At 36.9% G+C, this 20603-nt stretch overlaps 1 protein-coding gene across 2 annotated transcripts in view; it reads left to right on the top strand.

Moving 5' to 3' along the window:
- SLC12A2 (solute carrier family 12 member 2) overlaps positions 1 to 16756 on the top strand; it is a 41924-nt gene extending 25168 nt beyond the window's left edge. The window contains exons 13-25 of one of the 2 annotated variants that reach the window (XM_039334149.1): positions 685 to 808; positions 1814 to 1915; positions 2299 to 2454; positions 3597 to 3696; positions 4625 to 4736; positions 6769 to 6909; positions 8479 to 8585; positions 9045 to 9124; positions 13087 to 13212; positions 14210 to 14257; positions 14957 to 15079; positions 15194 to 15305; positions 16599 to 16756. In XM_039334149.1, the coding sequence (XP_039190083.1) occupies positions 685 to 808; positions 1814 to 1915; positions 2299 to 2454; positions 3597 to 3696; positions 4625 to 4736; positions 6769 to 6909; positions 8479 to 8585; positions 9045 to 9124; positions 13087 to 13212; positions 14210 to 14257; positions 14957 to 15079; positions 15194 to 15305; positions 16599 to 16689 (1422 nt within the window). In that variant the 3' untranslated portion in view covers positions 16690 to 16756. Of the gene's footprint in view, positions 1 to 684; positions 809 to 1813; positions 1916 to 2298; positions 2455 to 3596; positions 3697 to 4624; positions 4737 to 6768; positions 6910 to 8478; positions 8586 to 9044; positions 9125 to 13086; positions 13213 to 14209; positions 14258 to 14877; positions 15080 to 15193; positions 15306 to 16598 lie in introns of those variants that run through there. The other variant, XR_005555598.1, reaches the window with a different exon arrangement.
- Positions 16757 to 20603: the final 3847 nt, after the last annotated feature.

Genomic DNA, 20603 nt, shown 5'->3' with positions numbered 1-20603 from the left:
GTTGCAGGAATTGGGTATGGCCAGTCTAGTGAAAAGAAGGACTAGGGTGACATGATAGCAGTATTCCAGTATTTAAGTGGTTGCCATAAAGAAGAGAGGGTCAACCAGAAAGCAAGACAAGAAACAGTGGATGGAAACTAACCAAGGAGAAGAGGCAACTTGGAATTAAGGAGAAACCTCCTAATAGCAAGGACAGTTAACCAATGGAACAGCTTGCCTTCAGAAGTTGTGGGTGCTTCATCACTGGAGGTTTTCAAGAAGAGATTGGACAACCACTTATCTGAAATGGTATAGGGTCTCCTGCTTGAGCAGGGGATTGGACTAAAAGACCTCCAGGGTCCCTTCCAAGGAAGTCAATATCAATATTGGCAGTAATATCAATCAATCAGAATAGACTGATTGATTGATATTAAAAAAACACTTTTCTCAACTTGCTTATAATTTATGTAATAAGTCTTCATTTTTTAAAAAGACTACAATATATCTAATAATGCTGCCTCCCTGGTCTATCAGCTATATCTTCTTGTGCAAATCAGACTAGATTGAGTTGATGATCTGTACCGTTTAATGTTACTGAATTTTTTCTTACTGCCAATGTGTGCTTGGCCCTTGTCTTTAAGATTTGATGCCTTGAGTATTTTTCTATATGTTTATACTTTAATTGGTCATCTCTTTTGATCCTAGGCATTGTGCAAAGACAATATTTATCCGGGTTTCCTGATGTTTGCTAAAGGCTATGGGAAAAATAATGAACCTTTACGAGGGTATCTTCTCACTTTTTTGATTGCTCTTGGATTCATATTAATTGGTTAGTTTAAATCATTTTTTTTAAAAAAAAAACTTGTTTTAAAAATCTGAATTATGTGGCATGATCTGTGGAAATAAGATATGTCAATACAATACCTGAACTGAGCTTTACAATTTTTATATAGACTAATGTCATCAATCACATTAACCAGTTAGACTTCAGAGGCTTGTCACTAGAATTTCTCATTCTCTAAATATTTGAAGACTGTTTCTGTGTTAATCCAGTGTTCAATGTTATCAAATGCAAAGATGTAGTTCTACCTAGGAATTACACTTATGATAAAGCAGATAAAGATTCCTGTGAAAATTAACCTGCTTAACTGTGATAGTATGCAAAATATTACATTATTAAAAATAAATAAGTTATTGAAATGGCCAGGTCTAAGCTCAAATACTTTTGTCTTATGATCAGAAATATCCCACTTTGAATTCAGAGCAGCTGTACAAACACTCACCAGAAGTATCCCAATATTCTATCCATTATAAAAGAATTCTAGATCCATAAGTACAGTTTTGGAATGCTTCTAGAAAGCTCAAAATATTTCAGATTTAAAATATTTCTAGTTCTAAACATTTTGGCATGCTTTCGAAGTATGGGAGGGGCTTTGTGGAACCTGTGCTGAGAAGAGAAGGAATTATATATATATATTTCATAGACATTCTGTGCAATTCTACATCTCACTGTATCCTGAGTAAATATATTTCAGCTTCATTTCAATTCTAGAGTTGTCTCATCCAACTATCCCAATTAATACAAGAAGCTTTAGCAGAAAAGCACTTTTGCCACCCTAATCCAGATTGTATATTTCTGCATATATGAAGAAAATAGTCCTCTTAATCTCCCATACCACTTTTGGAAGTTCTGTTTGTAGTTCATGTAAAAGCCTCATTATAAAAGGCTACAAAGAATACAAAATCAGAAGAACCACCAATTCAAGTAAGGAGCTGTTTTTCCAAAGCAGTCTGCTCTAAAAATCAACATGATTATGTGTTTCTGTCTTTGCAGCTGAATTGAATGTAATTGCTCCAATTATCTCCAATTTCTTCTTGGCTTCCTATGCTTTAATTAATTTTTCCGTGTTCCATGCTTCACTGGCAAAATCACCAGGTATGAATTTTATATTGATCCTAGTGAGAACATGGGGTCTTTTTAAAAATATTTTTGAACACTAGTTGTACATCCATTTTTAAAATATAAACACCAACAGCAATAAAAAAAATAACTTCAAGCTTAAGCAAATTGCAAAAGTTAGGAGGGTAGGGAGAAGGCATAGTATTACTGTTATTTTCCTTCATTTTTGATATATTTAAGTATATAGCAATTGTGTGTGTAAATGCTGGCAAATTTATGTAACAAGTTTTTGTTTATACAATATATTAACGTGGCAATTGAAGGATAAGTTTTATATATGTTACATAACATATATGATATATACATATATACATAAGTATGTACATATGTTTTTTTAATTTTTATTTGCTTTTGAATAGGCTGGCGTCCTGCTTTTAAATATTACAACATGTGGATATCTTTAATTGGAGCAATTCTCTGCTGCATAGTCATGTTTGTTATTAACTGGTGGGCAGCACTGCTCACATATGTTATTGTTCTGGGACTCTACATTTATGTAACTTACAAGAAGCCAGGTGGGTACATCTTTTTGAGCCAGTTGCATATGCATGGTTTTCCCCTTTACTACTACTTTACACCAAGTCTAATGTTAAGTTTAGGTGAAGTAAATTAAAATCAGGATTTGGCAATATAAAATTCAAACCTTCATTTTTTTCAGAATAATAGTTTGTCAAGGGAATCAGTAACAAAAGGAAATAAAGCACTTTTTCAAATAATAATTTTGAATAGTTCAATAATTTTATTATATTTTATGTTTACACAGCAGTCTTATTTTGCAAGACTTTTTTAGCTAATATGCTTTGAATAGCTTTTCGTTCAGACCAGATTCTTTTAAGTTCCATCTTAGCAAAATTCACACAGCTTTGAAGAGAGGCAATAAAGATTTTCTTGGTTACATCTGGATTTTCGAATCAATTCATTATCCATATCTTTTTCCTTACGTTTCCTTAGATTTCTTCTTTCTTAAATTTCTTTAGTCATATATCTGATATCTGAGGCTCTGCTTCATGCCTTGAAATTTCACTATTGTCTCACAGTATAGCTTCTTGGCTTCTTATTCAGTACTTCTTTCCTATGTGACTTTTTCAAATAGGATTCTCTGTTTCTTGAACTCAGATTACCTCATCACTTTCTGAAACTGTTGTTATCAGTCATTTTAATTTTCAGTATACATTGTCTAGTTTGGTCAGAAATGCCATTCTAATACTTTTTACCAATTAATATTTTACTTTAATTTCTCATTAATCTAAGAATTTGAACTAGAGCTTTTTTCTAATAAAAGTACCCATGGCAACTACTAACTATCCTATTAAAAATATTTAGCTATAAAAAAATATAAAGGGACCCTTAAGTTTGAAAAATTTGCATATCTGATTATTCTTGGAGCTTGTCTGAAGAGAACATACTATGCCTGCATAAGGTACTTTATTGGATTATAAAAATGAATTTTAGAATCAAGTAAATGGTTGCCTATGTAGTTTATTATTTTTCTTAATGAAGTGCTGAGTTAATTTATCTTAATTTGTAAATCTTGAGTGTATTGGGATGTGGTTTGCTTGATAAGTAGAAATATGAGTATAATCTTCAATTATGTTTCCTTGAAATTAAGATTGTTATAGGGCATTTTCTGTTTCAACATTAAAGCTGTTTTTTGCAGATGTGAACTGGGGTTCCTCAACTCAAGCTTTGACTTATCTGAATGCTTTGCAGCATGCTGTCCGCCTTACTGGTGTGGAAGACCATGTAAAAAACTTCAGGTAACTTGGGAAATATTAATCAGCATATTGCTAGACTTGAAGTATAAGAACAGCAGTCTGGGGAGAAAAAACTAATATTTTTGAAGTCAGATGTTTGGAAAATTAGGTTCAGTTGACTGACACTGAATTGGAATGCTCAAAATGTGTCACTGTTGGTATTGGGTGGTTATAGAAATGATAATAGCCTTATTGATCTTGTATATTAGTGTGTGTTTACCATTTGCCTTCAGATCTTTTAAAATGACTTGATTGGTGATATGGTAAATATGGTTTGAAATATGCATAGATTTCAGAATTCATTTAATGTACTTCCCTATTGCTGATTTGGACTAAGTGTTCCTCTGACAAAACATATAGGTGGCTAGTTTCTAGCTTCACTATGTGGTATTTTTATGGATAGCAGAAGAAGAATTTTGAAATTTATGCATTGTTTTTATTAATTACAATCTCCTAGTGCTAGTAACACCAGCCAATGTGCAGCAAAAGTTCATAAATCAGTTTTTATATGCAGCTGGGAATGAGATATTTTTTCTGTGGGGAACTTGCTTAAATAGTAGTTGATAGCTTAATGATAACATCAAAATATTATTTAGTTCTCCTATCACAATATGTCCTTGGGTTGTATTGTCTCCTTAGTTTTGATGTTCTTCAGCCTAGTCTCTGATCAATAGATTAGGTCAGAATCTGTGCCTTTATTTTAGTAAATGTATGTGCAGACCATTTTTTCCTCATTTGGACAACATTCAAGGTCAGTATAAGGGAGTCTTGATATTACAAATGAATAACAAGTGGTGATTCCAGTTACATGAAAAACATGGTGCTAATTCCATATTGGTTTCATGTGCATACTGCTTAATGGCAACATTTTAACAACAATTCAGTTTGGATTGCAAAAATGTACATGTTAACTGTTTGAATCTAAAATTAGGCCACAATGCCTTGTCATGAGTGGTGCTCCAAGCTCACGTCCAGCTTTGCTTCATCTGGTCCATGCCTTCACCAAAAATGTAGGATTGATGATCTGTGGTCACGTACATATGGTAAGTTTCTAAATAATTGGCTATACTATATATATATATAATTTCTTATATAATTTCTGTCCTGTTCTAATTTTTCCCTTTCCCCCATTTATATAGAAGTCTATCTAAGATAATGCAAATTCCATGAAATAGAAGAACTGAAATAAAAGAAAACAATGATATTTTAGTTACCAGTATCAAATATTTGTTTAATCGTTTTAACTTTAAAACCGATAGCACATCCTGATTCTTAATAATCATAAAGGAGGTAAAGGTAAAGATGAACAGATTATCTTCCTTTCAGATAATTGCTTTTTTTTTGGTAATGTTATTACAATGACCATTCAAAGAATACTATTTGTCAGCTGTCCTCTGCCTGCTGCCGATAAACTCCAGACACAGAAGTAACAAGTGACCAGCAAACTTTAATGCAAAGAAAAAGTCAGCACTGGGAGTGAACTGCTCCCAGCGCTTTACATAGACGTGCCCCGCCCACCAACCCCACCCCAATCAGCAAGCCAGCATCTGGTCCGTATGGATAAAAAGCGTAGTTCAATGTCCTCTTTCCCCCCCTCCAGACGCACCAACGCAGCCTCCGCTATTCCAGCTGTTCTATCAGGCAACCAGGCAGCATCCTCATCCTCTCCTGTCAGTCGTCTCTCCCACCAATCCCTCAAAGGAGCCCTGTGGGCTGGTGTAGCCACCCGTCCGGGCTCCGGATTGGCCAATGCAGGGCTGTGCCACCATTCCCCCAACACTGCAGGAGCCACAGCACCCTGGGTCTCACCTGCGTGGGGCTGCAGGCTGTGGTTCCACCACCTTGGGCCTAACTACTGGCTGCACCTCCTGGGCGTCAGGTTCAGGCCGTTGCTCCAGTCTGGTCGGCCTCTTCTGCCACCGGAGAAGTCTCCTGTCTGCCCTCTGCCATCTCAGTAGAAGTCAAATGCCCAGCCAGTTGTGGGGACGTCTCCACCATCCATTTCCTTGGAGGGAGGCACCCGCGGCGTCTGGCGGCCTCACCAACTCCCAGCTGATTTCCAGGAGCTGGGCCGACATGCGGAGGCTGGGCCAACTCCCAGCTGTTTTTCGGGAGTTGGGAGGCGCATGGCGAGTCCGCCGACTCCCAGCCGAAGTTTGCATGCTGGGCCGACTCCCAGCTGGCTGTCAGGAGCCGGGTGGTGTGTAGCGGACCCGCCGGCTCCCCACCAACGTCTGGATGCCAACCCGACTCCCAGCTGACTGTCGGGAGTTGGGCGGTGCTTATGGCCCCCCTGCGAACGTCAGCTGGCTGCTGGCTGCGTCCTCCCCGTGTCCCCCCAGGGGCTTGACACTATTGATATAAAGATCTTGTCAGTCAGTGTTACAATTAACATCTGTAATATGATACAAGTTTATAATATTAGTTCAGGATATGGGCTGAATTCAGTTTTTATTAAGTTCCTTTGCTGCCGGAGGTTACAATTTAATAGTGTGTCATAAAACACTAACATTTTATTAAAAGTTTTGCATGTTGCCCATTCTTATATTATTTTTGTAAAATCAGTTATTGCTTGTATAGGGAGTAATGTTTGTTTTATGTAAGTTTTATAATGTTGTGATTGGCTGAATACAAGCATGCAGATAAGATGTGTTCTTGGAGAATGAAATTTGTTTTTTAGCTACTGAAGAATAATTTGACAAGCCTAGTCTATCTAATATTCAGATATCACAGTACACAGAAATACTTGAAATGCAGAAGGTTTTAGGTATGCAGTTTCTGCATGAATTATATAAAGATCACCATATATATGTTACCCATTCGTAGGGCATGTGAGATTTCTAAATTGAGAGTAATTATCAGTAAAGGGATTTTTTTGTAGTTTGGCTTTTGTGTTAAAAAGGAATACTAATTTCTGGTTCATAGTTTCTTCCACTATACTCTGTTCTAATTAATTTGTTTAAGATATTTTTTATCTAATCTAAGCAATATCATATATTTTGATAGAGCAGTACATGGCCTTCAATGAGGAATGCACTTTTAAATTTCTTCCAAAATTTTTGATAATTCTTTTAGGGTCCCCGCAGGCAAGCCATGAAGGAATTGTTAGCTGACTTGGCTAGGTACCAACGGTGGCTTATTAAAAACAAAATGAAAGCGTTTTATGCTCCAGTACATGCAGAAGACCTGAGAGATGGTGCACAGTACTTAATGCAAGTAGGTGGTCTTTCTAAAATGGAGTTTTCTCTTTTGTAATTCTTTTCTGAAAATATAATTTGTATATATAACATACATCCTGTAAGATGGGAAGGCTTTATAAAATTGTCCAATAAATAAATTCTGTTTATAAATAAATATTATCTAAACATGTTTTAGAATTACATCATAGGAAAAGTGATATCCAGAAAATAAAAATGGTCAGGAATAGGTGAATGCTGTTTCTTGTATATCAGGAATTGAAGCTTGCCTGTTTTTCATGTATTGGACATAGATATTCTTTTGGTTTTGACTATCAAAAAGTAGAGGGAAGGAAACTAACAGCTGGATCGCAATTCACTGTCTCTCATTTGCTGGAGACCATTCTAAAAATTGATACAGTTTATAGAGCTCCTCCTTCTACTCTGCTGTATTATTGAAAGGTACAGGTACTCAAGAAAGTCATGTCTCTTCATTAGACAGAGACATGACAATATATTTGAAGTAAGTCTTAAAGCTATAAAATTCTGTGTGCTCTTATAAGATGACAAGACCACTCTCCTTCCTTTCAGAAAGAATTTTATCCAGAATAGAATGAAAAATATTAGGTCTCTGAACAGAGATAATTCTGTTGGATTCCTTTACCTTTATAATTGTATCCACTTTTCTGAATTTCATTAGCAAGATTTAGAGCAGGGGTGTCAAACTGCCGGCCCGTGGACCAGTTGCATCATACAGAGGCCGCACCTACCCCAGCTCCGGCAATGCAAAAAAAGTTGCGATATGTCGCGACATGTCATGTGACACGGCAAGTTTGACATCCGTGATTTAGAGGGTGGCTGAGTGATATCAGGAAAACAACTGCGAACCCTGCACCAAAAGTACATGATTTCAGTAGGAAGATCTCTTTACAGCCTATTCTGTTTGTGTTTACTGAAATTAGGTATGGGAGAAATGCTACTATTCTTATGCTACCCATAGCCACTCTCATGGAGTACCTTTGAGTGACATAGTGACTTCAAAAAGTATGAGAATGTGGATAAAAATATTGATTAAATGTAATGGTACATTATATATAGGTAGATGGATTACTTATGATATTAAGAATTTTATGCTGGTCTATTAAAAATCTTGGAAGAGTTTTGAAGACATTAACCTAGGCTTTGAGGAGATATATGCTATCTAAGACCATAGATAGTACATATCAACATTAATATCATGTTGTAGATCTTCAGTAAAAAGCAACAAAAATGCTCAAATCAATAGTTAGCGAGAAATTGCTCCAAAATGAGAAGGGTCCTTTGGTTCTAACAGAGGACATGGTGATCCAGATGCTAACCTAGTCAGTGCTGTGACATAGAAAGTCACATGTTTGAGCTTAAATTTGCTTACAAGGTTAGTTTTTACTTCATTCCTCATCTTGAGGTATTTAGAAGGTTTCTAAATTTCAGCCAAAATTGTCCAATGATTCCCAGTAAAATACAGGACTAGGTAGGGTAGAAAAATTCCACTGTTTTTATCTAATCTAAATAAAGCAAAGTTTAAAGGTAGGCATACCCTTCCAAAGTGTTGTATATACTTTTTTTCTAGGCTGCAGGCTTAGGAAGAATGAGGCCAAATATTCTTGTTGCTGGATTCAAGAAGGATTGGCAGTCAGCTGATATGAATGATGTTGACATCTACATCAATTTATTACAGTAAGTAATAGTGATTAAGATATTGTTCTTGTAACTGAATATCTATACTTACCAATTTATCAGAGTTTTCAGAAGAATTATAAACAGCTTTTTTCTGCTAATATATTCTGAAATTGTGGGTAGTAAGTCAGTACAATACTGCCTTATAAACTGATCTAGGCATATTAATGGTTCTGTAGTAGATCTCATATTTCATTCAGAGTCTTTTTGATCATATGTGGGGAGAGTAAGTGCTTTTTTCGCCACTCTCCTGTTGTGAATGTTCTGAGATTTCAATAAAACAGGATCCTAGATTGTACTGACAACTGTACATACAGTTGCCATACAGCTTTTTTGTTTTATAGGATAACCCTTGGAGACATTTCCTTTATTGATCAAACTTGCTTATCCTTTCAGATTAATTGTACTAATTAGCCAATTATGAATGCTTATTAGTTGACCCACTTCATTTTATTACAGTGATGCTTTCGACTTTCAGTATGGAGTGGTTGTCATCCGTCTGAGGGAAGGTTTGGATATATCTCATCTTCAGGGACAAGGTAATCCTTAATATGACCTGGGATTTTCATAGTATTAGATTTATATCCTTCATTTACAACAACAGCAACCACTCTTCTGATTTTCTCTGTACTGTAATAGATAGATATTATTGTAATGTCTGCATCAGACGCTTGAAAACCTGAGGGGAAAAACAAACCCAGCTCCTTATAACATTCTGTTAGTAGCACTGTACTTAATCCTTTTGTCTGCCCACTATAGGCAGTTTTCAGTTCTATTTCATTCTTGAACATTGTATCACAGCCTCTGATGGTGGCTTCTTGGGAGTTTTGCCTTTTCTTTTAGCTAAAAATGATAAGGATAAGAAACATTTTTAAAAAGATCTTTCTTTCCATAATCACACATTTTTGGCACTAGTGAGTTCATTACTTATTAGCCCGGAGCTACTGTTTCTTCCGCTGCATCTTCTCCAGCTTTTTATTGGCAATTTCTATTGATTTCATTTCTGCCATCCATCATTGCTAGTTTGATAAACTTGGCTCCAAGAATTAAGAGCATGAAATTTGTGCTACCTTCCCCTCCCCCCCAACCCCCCCCCCATCTCTCAGGTTGAAAATAAATTACCTCTGTAACAGTAATCCCAGGTTCAGCATGGAGATTATTGCATCTCCAGTGATCAAATATTTCATCAGACTTTATTTACAAAATATTATTGAAATATTTTGCATCAAGATATGCATCAATGGTGTTCCTTTTTTACAACAGTAAAACAATGAAAAAAGTATAAACATAACAGCAAAATAATAGAACAATAGAAAAAACAATGAGAATATAGCAATATGAAAATAGAGAATGGGTGGGTAGGAAAGCAGGGAGTGTGGGGGGCGATGGGGTTTGCTATCAATTTAGCAGCCACCTCCAGTGTGGATATAAGTTACTTATATATTGTATATAATTAATCTTATATAAGCATTATCTGCTTAATCTAGTCAGGACTAAGCAGTTATTTCAGTCTTTGGTTCAGTGCAGTGGACTATAACATGGAATGCTTACCAGTCATTAAAACCTTACTTACCCCAGATTATTAGTTGGATTCTGCTAATAAGCATACTCCTGGGGTATTCAGAAGCATAGACACCTATGGCCATTTTGATCTTAGCAACATTTCTAAGAGGAGTTAGAAATGCTTGACAAAAGGCCTTTACCGGTTTCACTACTATAAACCAATATGGGATTTAAGAAAAGGTCACTGCCAGTTTATAAGAAGTGCACAGTTTTGGGTGCCCTTCGTTTATCCATATTACATTGTACTAGCTCCTAGTTCTTTTCTGTATGTATCTCAAAGTCCTGGCTATGACCTTTAAAGCGCTGCATGGCACAGGATCCAGTTATTTCCAAAACAGAATCTCCCCAATAGTATCTGCCTATTCCACCAGATGCAGATCCTTCACCTTAAACATGGTCCCCCAGTGAGTCCTAGAAACTCTGCCTTTTCTACAGTGGCATCAACCTTGTCCCCATGATCCAGCATGCCCTAATTCTCTTAGCAGAAGCCCTTAAAAAACTGGTTGTTCCCTCGAGTGTTGGATAAGGTAAGACTGGACTACTAATTGTTAATGGATTGAAAAGCACTATTTATGGTTCTCAAACCTATTTTTTTGGAACATTCATTTTATTGGTTTTGATTTTTATTGTTTTGTGAACCACCCAGAGCTGTGACACATAAGGTGGGCCTCCCTGCCAGTCTTTTGAATTAAATAAATAAAATAAAAGACATAAACAAGTGATAAAGTCAGCAAACCGTATCAAACTGAAATTTTGTCCACTGCATGTAAAGTCCCCTAAATGGGTGTCCATAAAATTTTGATTTTACTATGCAGTAACAGCATTACACTATTATAATGGGTATCAGAAAAAGCAGTAAGATGGATCTGATTTTCTATACTTCAGAATACATTTCTAATAGAAGTCTACCTCTCTAGTTTTGACAAGAAATTTCTTCAGTTGAAATCAAACTCCTTCATACGAATTGATGTTTCACCTAACTCTACTTTGTGATCTTTTTCTGTTTTTTGAGAATTTCAGCCATCATCTTAACTGTCTCAGCAATAAAAACGTAAAAGTCCAGATTCTGTAGCAAAGTAGGCAATAAATATATCATTCAGGGACATGGATGCACAACTGCAATGGGCCACACTCTTAATATACTTTTCCTTCAGTGTTATTACAAACATTTTCAGAGTATTCTTAGATCCCTTAGCCCTTTGTATCTGGTCACACTGTCACAGCTGAAGCAGCTGTGATTCTCAATCTACTTGTTATTTCTAAAGAACTCATTGTGCTTTCCAGCTAGAGATAGTCTTCTGACACAGAATAAGGCTGATTGCATAATTTAGCTCAGCATTCTCTTTGTCTGGTAACCTGGTTCTTTTCTAGCAGATATTTTCAGTAGATTTAGGAAATTTCCTAGAAACAGTATATAAACCTTCACTTGAAAAAACTATGGTTATTAATTGAATTCCTTAAGTGGAATTAATATACATGCTTGCTAACTATTACTGAGAAGTTTTTCTGTTTTTAATTTAAAGTTCTATACTTCATTTCATTAAAGTATATTTACTGCTCTTTCTGGTGTACCAGTCTCAAATTGCAATTCAGTCTCTTTCTCCTCGGATCTGAAGTCTTTAAGGATTTTCTAGTTGTCTTTCGTTTTTACATTTCTTACAGGTAGTCCTTGTTTAGCCACTACAGTTGGGATCAGCAACTTGGTTGTTAAGTAAAATGGTCACTAAATGAAAAACAACTGTGCTTAAGACCTGAAAAGATTGTAAGCACAAGGATTGGTCATACATTTTCTTTTCATCTCCCTCATAATTCTGGTTTCTAAATGAAGCAGTTGCTAAATGAGAATTACTTATATTTCAGATTGATTATTATGATGCACTTGTGGCAACCACCAGAAGCATGGACAGTTGCCCCAGCGTTACAAGCAGAGCTTTAGTACTGACTATCATTTCTTTATCTATTCAGAAGACTAACATAACTGTGACTGATACTTCCATTTTATCTAAGCTAGTTTACAAGTTCTACTTAGTTAATTGTCTCATCCACCCTTGGACTTCTCTAGGCCAGGGTTCCCAAATCCCTGGTCCGCAGACTGGTACCAGTCCACAGCCTGTTAGGAACAGCCCATGCAAGTGAGCAAAGCTTCATCTGCACATGTGCAGGATCTAGGTAGTGCACGAAACCCCGGTCCCTGGTGCCCAAAAAGCTGTTCTAGGCTATCTTTTGGTAGGTTCAAAATCTTTTCTTTATTATGCAGATTCTGGTCAAAAGATTGGTCAGTCTTTAACTCTTCCCCAGAGGGCTAATACAATGTGATTGTCTTTGGTCATGGGAAACCTTTACTGAAATCCTAATACAGTTCTCTGCAAAGTGATCAGTGTCACTTTGCAGAGATTATCCATTATTGTTGATCTTAATATTTAAAGTACTATTATTCAAAGTAGTGTTTATTATTTTCAAAAAAAAATATTTTGGGATCTTGACAGATGTGAAGAGTTGGGGACACCTTCTTGTCTAATGTTGTGACATAACCATCTTTATATGCTTTATATACTCATAAATTGATGTTTGGAAAAATTATTTTACATCCATTCTTTTGTAGCCTGGACCATTGCCAGTGATACACTTGATAAATAATTATGCACTTATATAGAGACTATGAAGAATGAGGACAGATTATTTTCCTGTGATTTTAGCTCTTCAGTTATATCACATTTACACAACCAATCTTCATTCTCTTGTGCAAATGCTTCCTTGACAATTATTACTGTGCATTCTCAGCATGAACATTGAACATTTTTAGTTATAGAGTTATAGTGGAACACTAATGCAGAATCCCTTTGTGCAAAAGCTGACATTATTCCTGGAAAAATCATGGCTTCAAATAGCAACCTATTCTTGTATAAATAATCAGTCATATATATTTTATTATTCACAGAAGAATTATTGTCATCCCAAGAGAAATCACCAGTAACCAAAGATATTATAGTAAATGTGGACTACAGCAAGAAGACTGATATGGTAACTTCTAAACCTGTTAGTGAAAAAGGACCTATTCATAAAGGTAACTATGTATTTAGTACATGTATACTTCTTTTTTTTTCCTAGGAACTGAAGGTAGCAGGAACAGTTCTTTTCACAGAGATGTATGTGTGCATTTAGACATACATACACATAATTATTATTATACCAACCCTACAATATTGATTTGACTCCAAACAGTAACTGATCACAATGTCATAATTCTGTGGGTATTTGGGTATTTAAACCTAAGACTCCTTGTTATATAATGGAATAATTGTGCAGCTCTTTTATTAGTTATATATCTGATGAAGGGAATATGTAAAGTCTTTTCCTTCCTATTACATTTTGTTCCATATTGCAAAGTTTAAAACCAGTGAGAGTTTCTGAACTAGCAGTTCTCAGTTTAGTTGGTGCAGTGTGTTACTGAAGGTTATTCATTACAAATGATATGAATAAATAAAGCTTTTGGTACATTGAGGTACTGCATCAAAAGGGCTTCTGATACAATTATGGCACACTTGTTGACTATAGTGTGGATTAAACTTAACAGATAAATACATTGGCTCTGCCAAATCTAAAATATGTCCTTGTAGTCACTTGTAGACTTAGCCCGTTTTACATATTTGCCTAGTGGTAATGCTTGTCTTGGGTTAAATGTGACACTGATCATGGATTTTACTCATCTTCTTTCCATCTTAAGCTAATGTAGAATTTTAAAATCTATCAATATTTTCTCCCTGGATAAAAAGATTTTTGTGTGTATGTATGTTTGAATGCATGTGTGCATTCATATGTCTAGTGCAAAGAGAGAGGGATATTGTGGACATTGTTAGGACATGTGTACTAACATGTTTCTTTTTTTAAATAATGTAGTGGTATAAAGAAAATATGTGAATATGCTAATTAATAACATTCATGAGGGCATGTATTAATTCATATTCGATTTTTACCATTGAATGGTAAACAATTGTTCATTATCATTAATATTGCAAATAACCTTTTTTTCATTTTTTTGTTTACTTTTAAAACTTGTCCAGAAGAAGAAGAAGATATCAAGACTCCAACACAGCCACTTTTGAAAAAAGGCAGGCCATTTTCCATCTTCTTTTGTTTAATCCATTTTCCCTTTCTGTCAGTGTCCATTTATTATTTCTTTCATATCTTATTTTGTATAGTGTTTATCACAAGTGGAAGTTAATAATTCAGACTTCCTCTAGAACTTGGGTGGATGTTTTGGCTATGACAGCTTTAGTATTGTTTTATGAATTTCAGTAATTTATTTATCTAAATCATTTTTAGCTGTGCTAAAAATATAAGGATAACATTACAATGTATGTCTTTCATTGCACCAAACAGCTGATAACAATGATGTTAATTATTTCAAGCCCTGACCAATTTGATGAGTGTTTCTCAAGCTTGGCAACTTTAAACTGGGTGGACTCTTAACTGGCTGCTTCAGGAATTCTGCAAAGTCCACACAGCTTAAAAGTGCCAACATCGAGAAACATTTAGATAGTGGAATCAAAAAGTGGTTGACCACTCATTTATACTCCCACTCCTCTTAGCAGCCACCTACCCGGCATATTGGGAGTTTCAAAGGCATCCAATGTGATGATATTATAAAAATTCAAGTGTGATATTAGGTCTGTATATTTTAGAACATATCTTCTTTATCTCTTATTTTTTTCTATTCCTTGTAAACCAGCTTCTGCATTTGAATGGAGATGGCTGATCGGATATTTTGGACTTCATTTTCTTCCAAATGTCACTTCTCAATTTTACAGATCCTAAGGGCCCGTCTGTTCCTCTGAACTTGGCTGATCAAAAGCTGCTTGATGCAAGTTCCCAATTTCAGAAAAAGCAAGGCAAAAATTACATTGATGTTTGGTGGCTCTTTGATGATGGGGGTAAGACATTTTTTTTAAAAAAAAACATTACAAGAAAATTAGAAATGTTATCTGGTATTTCCTTTTCCAACACTGGCTCTAAATTAAAATTGGGGTTTTTTTTCCCCCCTACAGGCTTAACACTTTTGATTCCATATCTTCTGACAACCAAGAAAAAATGGAAAGACTGCAAGATCAGGGTGTTCATTGGTGGAAAAATAAATAGAATTGACCATGACAGAAGAGCGTGAGTTTAATGAATTACAATATTTCTCTGGCTAAGATTATTTTTTCTATTTTAACCTAATCAATTAATCAAATCCAGTCAGTGCATTGATATATTTGTTATATTATTTATATTAAAATTCATAAATTGCTTTAGAGTAATCAGTGATGGTGCTCCAGTGAATGAAACGTTTTTATTTATATATGACTCCTGTGTTTTGTTGATTGCCTTCAAAGCACTTCAGCATTTATGAGGATTGTATATGAAACTGAAGTGGGATGAAGAACTAATTCAAATTACCTATTCTTTTACTGAATCATTAGATTTCTGACATATTAAAAAAACATCTCATGCAAAATATTTTATCCTAAACATTTCATAGCAAATAAAACTGGAAGAAATAATTTAGTCTAATCTCTGCACAGTGCAGAAATCTACTACAGGTAGCCCTTGACACATGATTGGTTGTTTAGCAACTGTTCGGATTACAGTGGACCTCCCCAGAGCCATTTACAACCCAGATTCAAAGTTCTGATGGCTCCCCAGTCACATATTGGGTGCTTCGCAACCATGCTTTATTTATGGCTGTTTACAGTGTCCTTTAGTCATGTGACTGTGATTACTGTGATTAATGGCGGGTTTTGCCAGTAGCTGGCAGTTACTTTCAGTTTACAGCAAAAAATGCTCATTGTGAACAATGGACTTGTTGAACAACCATGGCTATGCTCACTTAATGACCATGATGTTTGCTTTACAAACTCTGCATTTAATAACCACAAAAAATGTCATAAAATTAGGTGGGGATCACATGATGACCCACTTAACAACCGGCACTACCATAACTCAGCTCAGTTATAGTCATAAGTTGAGGACTACCTAAATCAACAATATCCTTAACAGGCCCATCCAGTTTCCGTTTAAATGCCTTCTGTGAAAGAGGATCCACTACTTCCAAGGCACTATACATTTCATTGTTGACTGTTCTACCATCAAGATTTTCTTCCTGATGTCCACCTGTGCCTTGTCATTTAAAGCCATTGCTGCTGCTTGTCTGCTGAAGCAGTTTTATTGTTCAGCCCTATTTCCTACAAGATGGCCTTTCAGAGACTTGTACACAACCATTAGAGTTCCCCATCACCTGCTCTTCAGGCTACCCGTACCCAGTACCTCTTAGCCTGTCTCATAATTTTTTTTATTGTGGCTGCTGTCCTCTGGAACCATTCCAGCTTATCAATATCCTTAAATTATGAATTTCAGAATTGGATGCAGTATTCTAAATTTCCACTGTTAATTACGGTCTCCTTTAACTTTCAGGATGGCAACATTACTTAGCAAATTTCGGATAGACTTTTCAGATATCATGGTCCTTGGTGATATCAATACAAAACCAAAGAAAGAAAAGTAAGTTGCACAGTAATTTCCAATATTAATTTCTATGTAATTTAAATGAGATATTACAATAATATTTAGATTCTACTGTAAAATGATTATACAATGAGGTTTCATTTTTAAAAATAATTTAAAATAATTATTAAGAAAAGCATAGATACTGGGTAAGAAATAGCTTTTACAGCTCATGGACTGAGTTGCTATTAAAAACAGAATCATTAAGTACTATATGAATGTCATGCTATTATTTAAATAGAATTTCCATGTGATAATTTATTTTATAGTTTTAAGTGCAGTACCTCAATAATGAAAATAATGTCTTAGTATGGTTTCTTAATTACCAAATAACCATTAATGCCATTTTCTCAGACCACAATCTGAAAAGAGATGGTAATATGGAAGACTACAGATAGTCCTTGCTTAACAGCTGTAATTGGGACTGGCAACTCCATCGATGACACAGTCATTAACTGAAGTATCACATGACCATGCCAAATGTACAATGTCAGATGCATTGCAAGATTAAATAAATGTAAGGACCCACCCCACTTTGCATCTTAAGAAGACAGAACTCTTGGAATAGCTCTTCCAACAGGAATCCTTTATTAAGAGAAAATGGTTGCAGGCATGCTAGACAGGACTTGGGGTTCAAGCTCTCCCATTCAAGGTTTTAAGGGGTTCCCCAGTAGTCCCACCCAATCAACCCCCCTTCCAGTGATAGTTTCAAGTATCACAATTCCATCCCCTTTCTTCTTCCGTCTGGATGGAGACTTCAGATAACTACATGAAAGGCAATTACTCTTCTTTGATATGTTAAAGCTTAGAGGCCACAATAAACACACATTCAGTCCTTTGAAGTGTGCTGAAGGAAGTGAGGGCCATAAAGCCCCTTTGCTCTCCCCCTTTTCTCCCTCTTATGTCAGAATCCAGAGAAGGCAGAATTGGGAGTTTCTATGTTTGATAATTAAAGATGAAATATAATTGGATTCTGACATCCGGCCCCTCTTAACAATAAGAGAGAACCACCTGAAAGAAAACACAAGTAAAAAATTTAGTTAGGCTTGTTAGGATACTCTGTGTGAAACTTCTTCAATAGCTTCGGGGCTCTGACGTGACGTTTATGGACCCACTCATTTTGTGAGGCAGGGAGGTGTTTCCAGGCAACTAGGTACTGAGTTGTTCCACAATATCTCCTAGAGTCAAGGATCTCTTTTATTTCGAAGTGTTTTGTTCCCCTCCCCATGATTGGAGTGGTGGGGGGGATTTTTGGCCGTAGAGGTGACTGTTGCTCTCTTTTCAGCAAGCTGCAATGAAAAATTGGGTGTATTTGCCTGAGGTTTTTGGGTAATTCTAATTCTACTGTTACTGGATTTATGATCCTTTTAATTGTAAAAGGTCCTATATATTTTGGTCCAAGTTTTTTACAGGGCTGTAGGGACTTTAGGTATTTTGTAGATAAGTACACCATTTCTCCTATAATGAATGGTGTAGGCTCAACCCTTTTTTATCGGCTTGTGCTTTGTATGCCCGCCTAGCTTCATCTAGTGATTTTCTGACTATTGGCCAGGTGTTTTGTAGGCTTTCCATCCATTCTTTCAGTGAAGGGATCGTTGGTTCTTTTGGGGTTAACTCTGGCATAGGGTTGAAACTTTGGCCGTTGGCTATTTGAAAAGGAGTGTAGCCTGTGCTGGAGTGGACTGCATTATTGTAGGCACCTTCTGCAAAAGGAAGTAAGTCCGTCCAATCACTCTGTTGGAAATTTAAAAAACATCTCAAATATTGCTCAAGTACCGACTGGCAGCGTTCCTCTTGTCCATCTGTCTGAGGGTGATGGCTAGATGTCAGTCCCTGAGTGGTCCCTAAGAGGGATAAAAATTCCTTCCAAAATGTAGACGTAAATTGCACTCCCCTATCAGAGATGATGCGTTGGGGTGCCCCGTGCAATCTGTAAAGGTGCTGGATAAAAAGTTTTGCTAAGGCCTTTGCAGTGGGAATTTTTTGGCAAGGGATAAAGTGCACCTGTTTGGAAAATAGGTCCGTGACTGTCCAGAAAACAGTATTCCCATTGCTTTCAGGCAATTCCACTATAAAATCCATGGCTATTTCCCTCCAGGGGGCTGAGGGACTTGCCACTGGTTGTAACAGCCCTGGCGATTTCCCTTGCAACCTCTTTGCTGATGCACAGGTTGGGCAGCTGGCAACATAACTTTCTATGTCCTTTTTTATTGATGGCCACCAAAATTGCCGTTTAATTAAGTGTAAAGTTTTTACAAATCCAAAATGCCCTGCTGATTTTGTGTCATGGCAAAGTGCATGAAAGTTAGTCTTTGAGTTGTTGGTATATATAACTTTTCCCCTACCCAAGGCAATCCGTCTCTCATTGTGCACACATGTTTGTTTTTCTGGAACCAATCATCTGTTTCCAAACTTTTTCTGAATTCAATCCCAGTTTGGCTGTCCAGGTGTGGTTTTATTTTGGCTTGGGTTCTGGTGGTTACTGGCGCTGCCAGTTGTGACTCTGCCATTATTGGTCTAGAGTCTGTGGTTCGTGCGCTGTTATAGTGGGGCATGCGAGAGAGTGCATCTGCCAGGAAGTTCTTTCTTCCTGGTAAATGTTTGAGCTTAAATTGGAATTGGTGAAAATGCTGGGACCAGCGGACTTGTTTGATTGGCGTTTCCTGGAAGTTTCAGGGCTTCTAGATTTTTGTATCAGTCATACCTGGAAGGGGAGTTTTGTTTCCTTCGAACTGTCGCCACGTGAGTACTGTCCACGTATCCCAGAAGCTCCTTCTCCCATACGCCGCGCTGTTATTCTGTATTTCCGTGAGTTTTCTTTAGATGTATTGCACAGGGTTGCAATACTGCAATCATCATTTTCTTGTAATAAGCACAGCCCCCCACTGCCACATCACTTGCATCTGCTGTATTATGAAGGGCTTGTCATATCTGGGTGCCTAGTACTGGTTCGCAGAACAAAGTCCTCTTTAGTCTCTCAACGCTGCTTGCACCATTGTTCCATGTTAGTGCTGGCTAGGTTTTACTGAGATGTTCCCATTAGTTTTTAGTAGGTATGGTGAGGGGCAAGGCTATCTGGGCAAATGAGGGGATGAATTGGCGGTAAAAGTTTGAAAAGCCCAGGAAACTTTGTAGTTGCTTTCTTGTGCGGGGTGGTGCCCAATTTAGTACTGCTTTGACCTTCTCTGGGTCCATTTCAATGCCCTGTGGGGATATGCGATAGCCTAGGTAGTCTATCCTTTCCTGGTGGAATTCGCATTTTGAGAGTTGGCATATAGGTGAGCGGCTCGCAGCTTCTTTAAAACCGCTCTGACAAGTTTGACGTGTTCTTCTTTTGTTTCAGTAAAGATAAGAATGTCGTCCAAGTAAACAAGGACCCCCTTAACATTGACCTCCCGTTAGAACTTCATTGATTAATTGCATAAAGACTGGCAGGGCCCCCTGTAAATCCAATGGCAAGCTTTGAATTGATAGCACCCCATTGGCATTTTAAAGCAGTCTTGCATTCGTCCGCTTCTTGATTGCTAGCGAGCGATAGTAAGCTTCCTTAAGTCTAGTTTAGAAAAAATTTTCCCCTTTCGATAGGTGTACAGCATGTCTTTCATGAGGTGCAAGCGGGTATAGGTTGCTTTCACTGATTGTATTCAGGGCCCTATAATCCACGCATAAACGTAAAGAGCCATCCTTCTTCTCTCTAAAAAGGACCAGGGCAGCCACTTTAGGCTTGGCTGGCTCAATAAAACCTCTCTCCAGGTTTTTTTTTATAAATCTTTCCATTTCCTCCTTCTCCTTTGGGCTCATGGAGTATAATCTGGGCTTCGGGAGTTTTGCCCCAGGCTTGAATTCAATGGTACAGTCGGTGGGTCGGTGGGGGGAGAGCTCATTCGCCCTCTCCTCACTGAAGACTTTAGCAAG

This window comes from Crotalus tigris, unplaced genomic scaffold, assembly GCF_016545835.1.
Source record: "Crotalus tigris isolate CLP2741 ecotype Arizona unplaced genomic scaffold, ASM1654583v1 scf7180000017628.32516253702:7417878, whole genome shotgun sequence".
In the NCBI taxonomy this organism is placed as follows: domain Eukaryota; kingdom Metazoa; phylum Chordata; class Lepidosauria; order Squamata; family Viperidae; genus Crotalus; species Crotalus tigris.
The sequence above is the reverse complement of the archived record's forward strand: the minus strand, read 5'-3'. Positions and strand labels throughout refer to the sequence as shown.